This window comes from Colletes gigas, unplaced genomic scaffold, assembly GCF_013123115.1.
Source record: "Colletes gigas isolate AHSC1104 unplaced genomic scaffold, ASM1312311v1 Colletes_gigas_Sc00015, whole genome shotgun sequence".
Taxonomy (NCBI): domain Eukaryota; kingdom Metazoa; phylum Arthropoda; class Insecta; order Hymenoptera; family Colletidae; genus Colletes; species Colletes gigas.
The window spans coordinates 6,229,549-6,246,658 of NW_025106644.1; the positions used below are offsets into that span (position 1 = coordinate 6,229,549).

Below are 17,110 nucleotides of genomic sequence, written 5' to 3' on the forward strand. Positions count from 1 at the left end.
GTGAGACAGAGATGCTAATGTCACATGGAATGCGCGAAAACGTTTATTAATTACGATTATTACGATATATCGAATCGCTTGTGTTGTTTATACAGCAGGTACACGCGAAACGCGTTCGTGAGAGAGAGAGAGAGAGAGAGAGAGAGAGATGTTCTCTTCCGCGCGTTTTGCATTTACGCTAGTAACGTAAACGAAGAAAATAATAATTGTCCGACTTTATTTTTTATACCTTGCGTTGATATATCGAGAAATATTAAGAAGTTTGGTGTAATTCGAAAACGAAACGTCCACTGACAGGTATTTTAGCGTAATCGCCGCGCGAAAATAGTCATTGGTGCTAATTCGATCGATAGAGATAAACAATAATATTAATATATATATATATATATATATATATATATACGATTATCGGCGAGATGTATCGAATTTGTTCTTCTTACTTTTATTTTGTACGGTTACTTAGAAGAAGAAACAAATACACATGTATCGCATAATACGAAAATGTTATTGTTAATTAAACGAGGCGTTATTTCCGAACGAGAACGATACCGGACACGCACAAAAGGATCACGAAGTTCATTATTCGGGGTATAAACTAATGTAATGGTATATTTAACGACCCGCTAGTTTCGCTTCCTAAATTATCGGTATCTTGCTTGCTGCGCGATCGAGCTTTATTATGTATTTTTATAACGACAGAGCTTTCAGAAAGCGGTGTACATCTGTCGATGTAACATAATTACAATTAATTGAAATATACGATACATCATTTGGTTATTAATTTACAGTTTTCCTTACATCCGATACTCGCCGAGATATTATCCATTCCTTTTCAATCCCTGAGAAACCAACGATAATCAAACAACAATTATCGAAATTATTAATCATGTGTTAAATATATTCAGAGTGCCAAAAATTAAACACAAATCAAAAACAACTTGTTGCAACTAGGTACTTAGGATACTTTATAGAGTGCAAAACACGTCGGAATATTCTGGAGAGACAATTATCGTGGACGTGTAAAATCTATTTATATTTTCCGTTCAAATACGGGACGATTCGATTCAGACAGTCATTTAGTATTTATTATTCTATCAGTTCATATTCAGCAACGGCAAGAATAAGAGCAATATTTCTCCCGTATAGTAGTTGTCGATTGAAAATGCTTTCACATTTATTTTTGATAGATCTAGCTTGTATAGCACTATCATTAGGTGAACCGGGACAAAACAAAAAAAGGGCACATTATTATGCCGTTCAGAATATGTTAAAGAAGAGAAAAATCCGCGAAGAGTATTGGATGCTGCTCAAACGATTGACGGACGATGAAGAAACGTTCTTCCTATACTTTAAAGCGTCTATGCACAATTTCAACTTTCTTTTGAGAAACATAAAAGATTCGATTAAAAACGAAAATTTATCTTTGAAGAAGGATATAAGTCTAAGAAGAAAGCTAGCAGTATGTTTGAGGTAAGTTATTCAATTAATTGAAAACACTTTGTCGTGGTTCGAATGGGGGTAATTGTGTGGATGTTGAAACTATCGACGAATCGAATGAATGCGATGGAGAAAGATCCTGGAAATTCTGAAAGATCCTGGAAATCTTTGAAAATACAAAGATCTTCTTGCCTACTTACGTATAAGAACAGAATGCCATGTAGATATTCGAGACAAGTGTCTACTTGACTCTTCGATCGTCACCTGCCATCACCTTGAATTACAAAAATACAAGTTACAGGCAAGTTCCACGTCTAAGTGGCAAAATAAACACACGTGTGTCTACTGCATGTACTTAAGTATAATTTCTCTGAACGCAGCGGCAATTAAAGACGATCCGCAGGATGCAATCGCGTTGTCACAATCGCAGTACGACGCTTGGTTTTCAGGCGCCGCAATTAACTTTTATCAGTGGCGCCTGAGAAAGTATAATAAAAGAGTCCGTCCAATCAATGACTTGGCGTAAACGGATATGTATGTACTATAGGTACATATACAGCGAGGAAAAAACTGAATATGTTAAAGATATAATTACATTTGACTGTCTCGTTCAATTATTAAATATTCTGTCATCGCAGAAAACTTTCTATATTTATCATAGGATCACTCACGACATTCACTGTTTGCAAAGATTACCTCCGCAATTTCGTTCTGTTAGAGTTACTTCCGATAAAATGTTCGACGCTCCAAGCAATAACATTAACGTCGCAATAATACGTTATCGTGTTACGATATTGGCCACAATAGTTTACGAGCATGTGTTTTTTCAATTTTAAAAAACAAAAGTAACAAATAATTTTAGAAGAAAAAAATGTTGTATGTTTTTAATAAAGAATTTAAAAAGTGCTAGAAATTTTAAAACCGATAATAATCAACGATGAATTTACGATTGCTTGACGTTGTCGCTGAAAATTTGCATCGTACCGCACCCATCGATATCGTTAACGTAATTTTAAAAAAGCTAAAAGGTGTATGTATGCATACAGATATAAACAGATTATATCTATTTTTGTTAAATCGAAATTAAATTCGCACATGTACATCAGGATCAGATCTAATACGGTCTATCTCCAGCTGCATGAATTTATTCAATGCAAACAGGGTTCTGCGCAAGCGTTTCATTCACACTGTGCCTACTGTTATCATAAGAGCCTCTGACAATTAGTGTTAGAAAAACGTTAGTACGTTTGACAGGATTTTTCGAAGATAACAGTTGAAAGATCGTTTCGTCGCCGTGTAAAAAGCATCTGATAACATGGCCAAATCAAACGAAAGAAGAGTAAAGAGCTTGAACGACATTGCCGAGGTTTTTAAAACGTGTGATAACAGAATCGTAAGTAACGAATCGAAAATACCGAAACTTTATTTGACGAACGCTGCGAAACGCTTTAACAAATCGGACCAAAGCATGAAAGGCACTCTGGTTTCGCGGGAAACGGGCAACGAAAAAGCTAGGAATGATTTCAGAAAGAAGGAGGAGGACAGAATGAAAAAACTCGAAGAAAAGCCGAAATCGTTGAAAGTGGACGTCAACGACCGATTAGAAAATTGTTCGAAGGTATAGGAATTGATATCAATCGTAAATTTGTGGCTTTTTAGTCAACAAAGTTTTGTTATTAGACCAGCCCCCTCGACGCGCCGAATTCGCGGATATCAACATTAGTTTTTGGTAAAAAATTGAACAAACAAAAACGAATTCTAGCAACAATCGACATATTTCTTTCGATGGTTTTAATTACTCCACTGACCGTTGGTTTTTGGAGAGGAATATGGACCTTGATGGATCTTCACGCTGAATGGTGAGACTTTAGCAATCCGAGACACGAATAAAAAGCATAGTTAAAAAAGAAATCACAGTTAGACGTGTCATGAAATTACATAATCGTCTAACGTTTCAAGGTTTCCAGGAGCAATCACTTTCCTTTCCGGCATCCTGGTGCATACGAACTTCGCGATTTTAAAGAATTTCCTACACGATCGCGTCGCTGGCTCGTCGCGAAAAAAAACCTGCTCGAGCAATATCGTTTCCAAGTTGACGCAAATTTTGTACACATACATCTTTGGCGTTGCATGCAACATGCATTGGAGGGGCGGCTGGATTATTTTCGACTATTTCTTCGGCGGCTATATTTGGTAAGATCATTAAGCATTAAATTTTCCTGAAACGCGATTCCGAGTATAAAGTTTTGGAATGCTCCTATGCAAATGTTACACCGAATCGAATAGTTGTTTTATATTAATTTTATTTTTAACTTCAGGGCAACGGTAATCACAATGTTGGTAATACTAACGTGTCTAGCGATTTTACGTTCCATTCGAAATATTATCGCAGTTCCCACGGCGGTCTTCGTAGATAAACGCACTTATGCCTTCTGGTTCCCAACGAGATACAAATTGGTAAGACTCGACGCAAATCAATCCATTTAATCTACGATAAAAGATTCCGAATTTTTTGCAAAATTAGAGAGAACTATGTTATAGATAACAGATAACAGCGTTCTCTTGAACAGTAAACTCTATCGTAAAATTTCTTTGATATGGTAAAAAGGATCTATTGTCAAGGAATACAGTTATCGCTTTATCTTAACGGGATTGTTATCTACTATGTATATGCCGTTCATTGAAGCCTGTGAATCATGAAAATCATGTTTGTGTATGTTTTGCAGAACATTTACAACGTGTTTATCGTGCTGCAAACGTCACGTGTGTCAGATTACGCATCTCCGTAGCAAAAAGCAAGTTTACTTAATAATCGTGCAAATATTATTAACAAGAGATTTAATGAGAGCCGAATTTTATTGTATCTTGGCCAGTCTAAGATTAAGTGAGAGAGGGGGAAAGAATTTTGTCGGTGAATTTTAACAATTTCTCGCGTCGATGCTTATTGTCAATCTCCATTGACAATTCGATAATGACAGGATATCGTAGAGTGAAAAGGTGGTAGCCCTACTTCCTCCGAAAGCTGTGTATACAGAAACAAATGGTTACACGTGAGGAGTAACGAAACAGCTCGCGACAAAGAAACGTAATCGGACGCGGTGCTGGGATTCAGAGGGACTCTTTTTTTTCGTAACTAACAAAGCCCGTCGCGAAAAAGATGACGGGTCAAGGTGAGAGGATCGTCCTAATCCGAGCTTGATTGGTGTACAAAAAGGTGCCGATTAGCGATGCGTTCGGCACGACAAAAGCTCGATGAATCTGACGGACAGGAAACGCCACTCAGAAAAATGAGGCTCCAAGGTGGCTCGACGGGTGGCTAGACTCTTCTCCGACCACTATCTTGTTTCTTATCAATCAACACCGGTCCCCGGAATTGTTAATTAGCGGCGGTGCGTCGCGTACACGTTGATCACGATTTACGCGGTAGCTTGTTTTACTACTTCTCTTGGTTGTAATTACACTGGTCAACAGTAAACGTGTTACCTTCGTCTAAGCAATCAATTCTTGTTCCTGTTACGTCTCCGACTACGAAATTGAAAGTGAAGTTAAGTCACTGTTTGTGACGGAGCTTGGCTAAACAATCCAGAGACGGATAGACCAGAGAATCTACCAAAAAGATAGTGACACACTAGTGACGATATCGAATCGAACAAAAAAATCTTGGAATCGTATAAAAACTGACCGTCGCGCTACGTCAATCTAAATCATGATAGAGTACCGTATATGTATACATACCTAGATAGGGAGAATCATTAAGCATCCTGCACGCTTGACGACCGAATGGAGAAACTAGGGCTAGGCGATAGACAGATTGGTAAACAGTGGCCATAACGAGAAACGTTGATAATCGTTTGATTCGTTCAGCGAGCAGAAAGCTCGAAACGCATTGGAAAAGCTGTCTGCTGGGAATAAAGGATTACGAATATAAATTTCCAAAGGATCGTTAGCGTTCCTCGTTTACGTGAAATTACAAATTTCTGTTGGTTCGTGTCGATTCTCCGTGTGCGCCAAGATCCAGTTTTTGTTTTTGGACTTTCTTAGCGTCACCGGCGTGTATCGAAAGCTTGTCCCTGCATTCGTTAATCGAGCGTACGTGTAGGTTTACGGGTGGGGGTTGTTAGAGAGATCGCGGAAGGAAGGGAAGAGAGCAGAGCACCGTACTATTCTCTATGCCATGGTCCGTATGACGAAGCCGTTCATGATAATGCGATAGTGTTGGTCTGTGCTTAGCACTTGATAAAAGATAGCGGTGACTGAACAGATGCCAGTACTCACCCGCAGCTCGACCTGTCAGCTGACAGTGTCGCGTACTCGCCCCGTGTGCATCGGTGCACCATCGGCAGCGTAACGGTTATAATCGTTTGAAAAGTGTATAAAAAAATATATATCTATGTATATGTCGCAATAATTGTTGTACGGAGGTTCGAAAGACAATCGAGGTGAACGGGAATCGTCGTATCCGAGCAACATTTATCCAAAGTTGTTCAACGACACTCTGTACTAGGTGAGATGCGCCGTGCAATAACAAAGTTGCTCTACGTCCGAACATGTCGAGAGGAAGCTACGAGATTCGGTTCGATTTGTTAGAAACAATACCAGAGTATCGTTCTCCGGCGAGTGGGAACGATCTGCGAACAAGTAGATTCATTCCTTGGATAGAATGATCATTGCGATCCAGCGACAGTATTACTTCAAGAAGATTCGCTGTAAACGTTGATCGTGTAAATTGATCGGAATCTCGATAAATACACCTGCCAAGAAGATTAATCGCGAATGCCAACGAGAAACATGACCAAGTCCTTGAAAGTGGTTTTAGATGAAACGTTAGCATCGAGGATCGACAGGGAGCCGGATCGTTATTGACGAGAATAAGTAAAGTACATAGATTCGGATCGTGGTGAATCTGGATGTTGCTCGAGACACGGATCGAGCTAGGACAATCATAGTCGTTCATCGAGCGTAATTGAAAGACTGCCAACTGCCATTGTGAATCGCAGGAACCCCGGCTAAAGGACAATCGCGGTTTCGTCGAAGAATGACAAGCTCGGTCTGTAGGTGGAACAGTTGGAAAGCTCGGCCCAAAGGCATGCATCATCATCACAGAGAGCGTACCGCCACAGCCTCGAATGATGCATGATGAGCGGTGCGACTAGGCTCGATCAGGATTGGATGAGAATGGTCGAGTTACGCGGTGGCACCGGGATGACGAGCGGGCTGAGCGGTCGGTCGTCGAGTCGTTTCCATTACACGATACTGACGATTTTGGACACGATGTTCTCGGCCACCGTAGCTGCGCCGACCGTGGTCGGTTACTGGAGAGGCACCTGGGGCCTGAGCGACGTCTACGTCTACCCCGAAGACCCGATGCTCAGCAGCGTGACCTCGATAGCGATCGGCTTCATCGGTCTGTACGCGTTCAACGTCACACAGCATGTTCTCAACGACCTGCTACACCCGGACAAGCACCGGCTCTCCTACTACGTCGGTTCTCGGCTCTACACCGCGATTTTCGGATTCTGCTGCGTAAACGCCTGGCGCGGCGCCTGGAAGGCCCTCGACCTGTACACAGAACTCACACCTAGTACGGTTTTCGCCACCACTGCTGTTAGTCTGCTGGCACTAGCCATTATGCGCGCCGTCAGGAACATTTCCGCGCCGCCGTTCTCCCTTTGCCTGGACTCCTGTCCAGGATACTTTGAAGTGCCGACCATGTTCCGCATGAACGTAAGTAACGCGTTTATCCTGTCGGTGTGTCGCTTGTGTACTGCTTGGACTCGATGTATTTGTTCTGTAAGAGCGAAACAAACTAGACAGAAATAGATACAACTAAAACTAAAACAGCTACTCTCCTCTCTAAATGAACACCATAAGAGAGACACCTTATCCTGGCATAGGAAATTTCGGTGTACCTTTAACGGAGAATCTTTAATCGTTTGTCGATTACACGGGACATTTTTTTTTATCTTAATGTTTACGAATTTCCAGTTGGATCGATTTCGATTTCTGACTTCGCGATTTGCATCGCAATATTTACGTGGTTCCGTATCGGTCATTTGTAAATGACGTGTGATGTATTTGTACCTGCACGAGATTGCGGAAAGTTTTCTATCCCTGTGATCCGATAAGACCGTGTACCCTTTTATCTTCGTAGATTGTCGTGGCACGATCTTTTGCAATTCCGTTTCATCGTCAATTACTTTTTAAATACTTTCGAAACCTAAATATTATTCAAACCAAATATGATGTGGTGAGATGATATAACGAACGATCGATCGAAAAATTGCTGAGCCCTCTGTATCGATGGAAAAAAAAGTTGATTTTATCGAAAACTGTAGAGAGAAGAGTAAATGTTAAATTAGAAACGTAAGAGCCTAGACAGCATATTTTGACGCATCGCTAGAGCTCGAGCCGTGTGTTGCACGACATCAATGTGTAAGGTATAAGCACAGTTTCCGGCTGTCTCTCCCGACAATCGAACAGCATCGCGTCCGTGCAGTTTGAGCGAGCGAGCGAGCGATCACAGCATGCAACTGCACCAATCTCTGTGCCTCTTATTCGATGCTTTCCCCCGATCAAACGAAACACGAATATTCAAGACTTATTAACATTCTCCCCTAAAAATTAGACATCGTTCGGACATTTCCTCTTGTTCGAACGTATGAACCGCGACGTACTTGATGCCTTTCATATTACGTTTTTAACATTGTGTACCTAGTTTATTAGTAATCTTAGTTAGCTTGAAAACAAACACCTTCGTTTCAATTTTGGACAGAGTCGTATCTTGTTACGCTTAATAAATTATTCAAGTTAAATCGAACGAGTTTCATCTCGGCGAATTGTTTTCTATCCGCGCTGATATTTATCAAGAATTATATTAAATCGTGTTCAAGACTCGTTAGAAAGTAAACGGAGACAATGAAACGAATCTTGAATTAATTATCGCCAGTTGAGTCCTCTCTGTCAGTTAAAAATCGAGGACAGAAGGGTGTCATGTAAAGTAAGCGGGTGATACACTCCGACCAGAGTTTACCTCGTAAACGATGGTGTCAACCGGAAGATCCTTTGAAGATCGAATTGGTCCAAATGGTTCTTGTCAATATACAGTCGTACAAACTCGTCCAAGACGCTTCGATTAAAAAATACAACGTAGATACCGACGGTACAAGAGTCGATTTCACAGACACGACAAAATTTTTATCCGTTATTTCTAACGTATGAAAATGAAAAAAATGTTACGTTTCCTTGGTATCGTGTTCGGATAAATAATCTAGCAATGTTTCGTTACTCGACTTAATCAACACCTATCGACGGGTAAATTAGGAATTCTTTTGTCATAAATAATCTTTGACGTATGTAAGTACTCGAGGAGGCAATCGCAGAATGTTGCTTATCGTAGTTCCCAAGTCTCCTCAAATATTTCCCAAGTCCTCATCTACAAATGACGCTTATCTATTGTTTATGTTGTTTGATTACAGAACACGAGAGTCTGGTCGTTGTACTTATTGGACTGTGCGTTCAGCGTTCTTGTCGTCGGTTCTCTGGTCGTGTTCGTGTGGAGGGGTGTTTGGATACTTATCGATCACTACCTGTTCCCAGATGATCGAGAGTATTCCGCGATTGGATCCCTTGTAAGTGTTAATTTTACTTTTTTTCAATCAACTCATTCGTTCGTGTTTTATTTAGAAAATAAAGAAAAAACTGAGCTCGTATTTGGCTAGATTATCGCTCGATGAAACACAACTGTTGGCCCTAAACAAAAATAAATAAATAATTGTCGAAAATTAAGAAACGAATCGTATGAGAAATTGTAGATCAGAGAATGAAGAATACTTTAAAGAGCACATTTATCAAAGGTTGGATGACATTTTTGTTAATGAAGAAGAAAATCATACCGCCGCCGCGCCGCACAAACAGTTTATCAGAATCTCCTATCGATGAACGCGTGTCGTCGAGTGTCATTAGCAATCACGTGTTGAACGACATTTTGAAACGTGCCACCTACGCACTGTACGCGAGCGGCACGCTGTTGGTCCGATTGTATAATTGAATATTCGCCAATTGCATGATTGCGAGGGCACATGACAAAACTGTTGATGTATGTGTAAGAGACTTTATTGCAGCCCGCGTTTACTTGTCTGAATACGGTTTGGAGAACGCGGTCAACGAGAGGATTTGTTTAATTTTTCAATAATGACGATCGTTGATCTCCAGGACGCCCGTTGGGCACGATTAACGTCGCTCCGGCGTGTTTCGTTTAAAATTACGCCGACGGATTCGTTTCGAACCGTTCGTATCGGATGGTCGTTGGCGCGATCGACGCGTACCGTCTATCGTTTTCGCGGCTGTATTTTTTTTTCTTTTTTGCGCAATTCAGACAAAGCAATCCAGTAAACACGAACGAGCACGCACAAATATTGCAACATTGCAGGACTTTACGACAGATCCGCGGTATTATTCTGTCGCAGAACGATATTCGTCGATCGGGGCGCCACGTATCCGCTCCGATAATAATAACAAACGAATGCTCGCGTGAAAAAGAACCGCGATTTCGTTTGGACAGCCGATCAAAATTGGCGTGCTTGAAAAGAATTGGACGCGACAGGTGTCTCGCCGATGGGGATACTCGATAAGATCTAGGTGCCAGACTATTATATACCGACCGTCTTGGGCGTGAATTCGTTATCTGAGATCGATGAAGCATCACGCGGGTAAAAAGAATTAGTTTAGATTTATCTTGTCGATCGTAACTTTCCGATTTCGATAACACTGGTCACGAGATAGTAGGTACATATTTCGTAAATAAATTTCGTGGCCACAGGTGGCTTCGACGAGCAAAGTTTTAACATTTTAACGTACCATTGAAATCTGCCCATAAAAATTGTTTCGATGAGCGAGAGTCGTGAAACGAAACGTCAGATAAGGGTTGATATCGATTGCGGTACTCGATATCGTTTATTCGATTGATAGAATTAACGTAAACGAAATTTTACGCGATTTCGAACAAATTAAAAAAATTCTTAAGATAAGTGGCCAGCCGATAGGGTTACACGATGATCGCGACAAGATAAATTCTCAAGAGGGTCGATGATTACGCGAGGGTCCATTCAGTTGACGCATTCGCTCGGTTTACGCGTTTCACGAACGGGTTCGCTGAAATCGCCGGCCAACTGGTAAAATTGATCCGAAATCGGGACACTTGATCGAACTAGTGGCAGTAATTGTGACGCTGTTACGGGACCGGGATCGATCTACCTACATAAATCGTATTTTACGAACGCGTTCCTAACAGTTGGCATATTGAATTGCAGGCCATCGGATACGCGATAGTAACGGTGACGTTTTCTCTGCAACCATTGATGCGATACGCGTGTGCCCATCTTCGGGGCCTGGCCCGTTTAATAGCAGCGGACAGTTTCCTCCTGCTCAGCTTCCTGGGCACGGTAAACGTCTGGCGCGGCATTTGGAACGTCCTGGACCTCTGGCTAGTGCCGGATAACCCGGAGTTATCCTGTTGGATCACTCACGTCGGATGCTTCGTTTTCCTCGTACTTCTTAATTGCAGTAACTCGATCCTCGTGCGCGGCGTCTATATCGACGCCGAAGAAGAGGACGGCAAGTGTGTCGTGTTCCCTTGCCACTATTTTCGATTGTTCTTCAAGGTTAGTTTTACAAACTCTAATCCCTTCTGTATCGTAATAAATTCAAAAGAATGTTGAAGGGAATTCGTACTCGGGTGGCGAGGGTGGGAAAACAGAGAGTCCATCGAACCGTTAAAATGGTCCCATCGTATATTCTCGCAACGGAAGCATTGATCGATACTCGTTTTCAGATCGAACGCGAAAAGAAGGAAGCAAGACGACGAAACCTGTTGGTAGCCTCGAAGGACTTTCGGCCTCGGGCGGACGGAAACGCAAAGAGCGCCGAGAACGGGGCACTCCTCCCGAACACCACCACCACCTCCACCGCTACCAGCACCACCACCACCACCACCACCACCACCACCACCACCACCACCACCACCATCTTGCCAACGAATCCTGAATCTCTCGTCTAAATTCAATGCCGAGAAACTCTCCGAGAAACTTTACTCGATGCCGAAACTCTCGCCGATCGATCGTCGCGAACAACGAACCACAGTCGTGTTTATGCTCCTGACCAGTGATCGTGCAGCAGTAAAGTCACATTGATAGTCGTTAAAAAGAGGAGTCTGTTAAGCAGATAGAGAGATAGACGTCGATCGAAGACAGTGCAACGACGCGATACGTGTGTACAGATCGATAGATAGCCGTTCTAGGTAGACCAGCACAGATAGATCCTTAGAAAATCGATTAAGTTAGGCAGAGACGGGCGTGAAGAACCGATAAGTCTGGTGAAGAATCGACGAAAAGCTACGAACGACAAGTCTAAGAAGAATCGTAACGAACACGACGTTTGATTGGATAACTCCGCTCTACGTGCCTGATCGTGCACGTCGAGTGCAGAAATCAATTTGTAGACCCAATGTCGTATCGAACAGTGGGACTCGATCAATTTGCGACTCGTTGACGTTGAAGAAGCGATCGAGAAACCTTCTCTTTCGTGGAGGTTCGTAATTACTCGCTGAAATATTCGTAACCGACAAACTCGCGAACGAACGTTTGTCAGCTCCGTCGCGATTATGTAGGATTCATAGGATTTCTAGTCATCGCTACCCTACGTTAATCCCGCTTTCGTCGTTTGATGCCTGTCGACCGAACAAACGTATTGAATTTATTTTTGCGACACTTGTAATTTTACCAAAGCGTACACTCTCGCGATCCTAGCGTTAGATGAGACCTTGATGATGACAATGGTAATAGACTGGACGCGATCATTATAAATGGGTTATAACCTTCTTCCCCGCATCCTGTACACCCCGCAGATTTTGCTCTTGTGCGCCAATTACGACGTCATGGCGTACTAATAATTAATTAACTGGAATAATGACGGGACAATGGGCGGTTGGGCGCATCGATGGGGAAGTGGTTAGTTTGACGATAAATGGCTGCCCTCCTGGCCTACATTTAATATTTTCAGAACGAACAATGCGCCAACCGCCCCGGGCCGGAAGTAGTTTTCCAGCAACGTTCGCATACGGGAATCGAAAATGAATGTCGTGCGGCGAGACGGCGACGACGACGGCGAACAACGAGCGAAAGAGATCGATCCTAGTCAAATTGTCTCCCGATAATCGTCGAATTCGCGTCGCATGGCGTCTACGAAATAATTATCCTCGAAAGTGCGACTTCGAACGTACGAAGATGTACAGGGTATTTCAGAATAAATGGAGCAATGGTATATATATATATATACATATATGTATATATGTATACATGTATATATATATATATATATATATATTTGTACGCAGATATATGCGACTTTTAAGACGGAACGTTGATTGAAATAAAACGAAAACTAAAATACCGAATCGAGCCATACTTGACACCGTCCCATCAATGGATATTGCAAACGAACAACGAGTGTCCAGAGCAACCACGATCGGAAATCACCAAGGGCGAATTAAAAATACTTGGGAAGGGTCGAATCTTGGATAAGGCAGGGTACGCATCCGATCGATTCTCGATCGATCGTAATTGGATTTTCGTCCGTGGAGTGGGGAGTGTCTATTTGAGGCAACGCGAGACGGCCCCGTGGTGCAACGATCAGAATCAGTCGGTAGGTCGCATCACGAGAAAAGGTGAAGTGCCGTCAAAGAGAAACGGGAGATAGAAAATAGTTGCTTGCAACCGATAAACCTAGTGCGTTATTTATGCTGATCGCGTCCCCGAAACGTTTCGAACTTGTACGAGTCGAACAAGTGGAGCTTGTAAGGTGACTAGCTTTCCCTCCCCCGAGGTAAACGATGGCTGCGGACGACCCTCTCCGCAACGAACCTTTAGTTTCCGTCGAATTCGAGGTCTTTGGCAAGGTGCAGGGTAAGGGTGAAACTTTTATTCACCGAGTTCGCTCTACTTAATCGTAGATTAACGTTTTATCTTGGCTGGACGGTGAAAAACGCCACTGAAACGTCGTCATGATGTATGGATTCGTTTTCACAAACGATTCTCGTAGAGGTAACAAAATGTCATGGTAAAAAGGAAAGGTTTTCTTTTGCGTTTGGTACGGTCGAAACGTCCGCGTATTCATCGTACCGATTAAGGGGTTGGTACATGCCACGATATATGTAACATCGGTTAAAAAACATTAGCGAAACGTTCGTGTGGATGTGCACACATGCACAATGACAGAATTCCGTGAATTTATACGGTTATTGAATCTACAGGAAGCGATCAATGATAATTGTTTCGGTCGAACCAACCCGCTGTCTACGCGGTTTTTATCCGGAACGTGTTGGATAATTTGTTGTTCATACTGACGTACGATGGAGTAATTATCACGGTAAATAACACGTGGTGTTAGGAATACTGCATTACCAGGGGATAATTCCGGTCTAGGTTAATTTTTATTGAGATTCCGTGTTGTGTTTTGGCTATATATATATTTTTCAAGTAAAAAAAGTCGACGCGACTGTCATGATTCCAGCACGTATACACATTTTTCGAAATGTTGTGATCTTGAGCGTACTTTTCTATACCCCTGATAGATCGTCGCGCCGGGGCACACATTTAATCGCAACAAACGCGTTTTCAGGTGTATATTTTCCCAAGTACGTAAAGGACATATGTCTACAATTGGGGATCTGTGGCTGGGTGAAGAACAGCAAGACCGGAACGATACTCGGAAAAATGCAAGGACCACGCGCGCTCATCGATCAAATGTGAGTGTTCCCGGGATCCCGCGCGCACCAGAGCGTTCCCGCGAACCGTCAAACCTCGATAGAGAAACAAAATAAAAGTTGATTTTTATTGAAATTGAACTGTTTCTGATTGCCAACAGGCAGATAGAATAAGGCAAATTTATATTATGTTTCCCTATCGATCGAAGAAACGTTTTATTTTTGTTCATCGTGATCTTTGATCTATCTACATATCTATCTGGCTCGGTTCCGGGAATCGGTGACACGTGCGCGCAAACGCAAGCCCACGAATTCGCTACCGTCTTAAAAATTGCCTGACCTTAGCCGCAAATTGTCGTGTCACGACCATTAAGTAGTTGGGCCTGGCTTTAATAATGATACTAATGAAATAATGGCGCGCGAAGCGTGTCGTCTCTTTTCTTCGCAAGTTATCGCACCGAATTACACCGACGCATTTCCGACATCTATGTAGAATCACTCGTGTGCGTTTATTCGGCAGATTACGGTTCTACGTTGTACCGAAAACAACAATTTCACGGATCCTCCATGTTTCTCTTAACACACTGCCAACAAATCTCTCATAACGCGATTTTATATTGTAATCTTCTTCTAGGAGTGATTCTCGAATCCTCTGCTTTCGCATCCCTAACATGAATTTTGTTTTAACAATCAAAGTTTAAAGTTACCTTCAACTTTGATGGCCTATCGTTGTGATTTTCGTTCTACCGAGATACAAAAACGAAATCATTAATGTAAAACTATAGTCCGGTAAAAGGAAACGTTACGCCGTGACTGTGCTACGAATTCTGTTTATGGTACACCGAAAAAGAATAAGACGAGTAGAGTGTAATTGTTATTTAGAGAAGTGAGCCAGACCTACTGATCTATATAGTATTTTGCCGCTTGCGTTCGGTTAGAAGAAGAAACGCCGCACGTAAAACTAATTAATTTTCATCGTACGAGTACACCACACTGCATGAATAAACATAAACGGACGCATACTGGCACAAGTATATGGTAATTAGAGAACAACGTCCTACGTAGCCAGTTTCTCGGTCGGATTCGCGCGTTCGTGAACCTGAAGTTAAAGAAAATAGCCCGGTCGAGGACGAAACGCATCGGTGGTTTCGTTTCTGGCTTCACCCCAAAAACAAAATCATCCAAATTAAACTTTAATCCCGCGAGTGACATTTGCCTGATAAAAAAACTAAACCATTCACCCTGGTCCAACGCATCCAACATGCTCTTTTACCACGCACATTCTCGTTCGCAAAACCCTTTCTTTACATTACATTAAACGTACAAAGGGCAAAAGCTAAGAATAAAAAACCGTTTCAAGGTATTTGCTTTATTGTGCAAATTCGAATTACTATCGTGCTGCAATTTCTATTTCGCTGCCTCTTTCTAAAACGAAACGGCTTCTTCTCTGCGTGCCATTCGATTATTCAATTATAATTAATTAATAATTAATTAGCGACGCGACGCGACGATATATCCGATCACCGACAGATCGATAACTGGTCCGTGTTGTTGTCACGGGACAGCTGATCGACTTTAAACATCCTACTTCGATACAACCGCTTAAAATATCTGCACTCGGTCTGATTAGCCGCTAATTATAATCACACGGAGCATTCAAAATCCCAGCCGCGGCCGTCGCAGATAGACGCGCGCGTATACACTTGGCGCACACTCGTGGCCGATCGTTATTTCGCCTACCATTACTTTTCCACGGCCATTGATCGACCAAATTTCACAAACAAATTGCTGTCCCCGTTCACACTGTCGATAGCCTCGCAAAATGTTCATCAACGAGCCGTAATTCGTAATGACACGCTAAAATTAAAGAATAACAAGAGTGATTTCGATGCATGGGATAGCGTCGTGAACAATTTCACGATCCTCTTGCACGATGCAGCCTCTTTCAATACTCTATGAAATTTCAGCCTCGGGAACGAGGCAACGTACTTACTTACGTGTACAACAATAATGAAATCAAGTTTATTTCTTTCAGGACACAATGGCTGACAGAAGTGGGAAGTCCTGGTAGCGAGATACAACGTTGCGAATTTACGAATTGGGAAGGCGTTAGTAGGCTACAATATAAAGGATTTGTCATACGTTTTTAATAAAAAATGATATATTTATAATTGATCGTATCTTCGGAAAATTAATCGACGTAATACGTTTCCAAGAACAGACCAAAGGACACTGACACGACATAACATTTCTGTAACAGTTTCCCGATCGATGCATAAAACGATTCGACAAAGTCTCGAAACGATTTATATTTACATCATGAATATAGTACAGTCAAAGAAACCGTACGTTTAATTTAATTTTAGAAACTTTGTAGTACTGGAAGTAATGTATAATACTAGAAAATAGCGATTACCTTTCCACCATGTAACTGCATCAAAGCAAAATGAAGAACATTCTTATTACCAATGCACATGGATTGTTTAAAATAAATATGTTGCAAGATTGTTCGTGCTGCACGATTGCTTCTACGAACTTTTAAGAATATTGCAACAGTAATTAAACTACTTGAAAGTTCTAATATCTAAAAAAATTGTACATTTATTAAAATCGCATAATATTAATATGTATAAATGTTGCCTTTTTGACTATTACTAATGCTAACTGTAGAAAGAGCACCCGATACTTTTTCTATTTCTGACACCCTCGATTCCTTGTTGACCAGACGCACTACGACATTCTCAAAGGTCTCTTGATCTCCTCTTCAAATATGGTATTTTACGTCAGACTAATTAATAAACAGTGTCTAAAGCTTATTATTATTATACCTACATTACTGTCCACATAAATGACCGCGTTATCTTCATCAATGACTGCGTTACTTAAAGCGTGGTCATCTAAGTGGGGACTGTACCA

At 41.7% G+C, this 17,110-nt stretch overlaps 2 protein-coding genes across 2 annotated transcripts; both read left to right on the plus strand.

Annotated features, from left to right (window-relative positions):
- The first annotated feature begins 2,752 nt into the window (after positions 1-2,752).
- LOC122399901 lies at positions 2,753-4,226 on the plus strand. The gene is made up of 5 exons (XM_043400959.1): positions 2,753-3,055; positions 3,118-3,296; positions 3,397-3,630; positions 3,756-3,894; positions 4,164-4,226. Exons 1-5 carry the CDS (start codon positions 2,753-2,755, stop codon positions 4,224-4,226), a joined length of 918 nt encoding a protein of 305 aa, XP_043256894.1.
- Positions 4,227-5,726: 1,500 nt separating this feature from the next.
- On the plus strand, positions 5,727-14,222 carry LOC122399701. Its single transcript, XM_043400579.1, has 5 exons — positions 5,727-7,161; positions 8,913-9,065; positions 10,746-11,096; positions 11,267-13,134; positions 14,110-14,222. The coding sequence occupies exons 1-4, from the start codon at positions 6,571-6,573 to the stop codon at positions 11,489-11,491; spliced, it is 1,320 nt and encodes a 439-aa protein (XP_043256514.1). The 5' UTR covers positions 5,727-6,570; the 3' UTR covers positions 11,492-13,134; positions 14,110-14,222.
- The last annotated feature ends 2,888 nt before the right edge of the window (positions 14,223-17,110 follow it).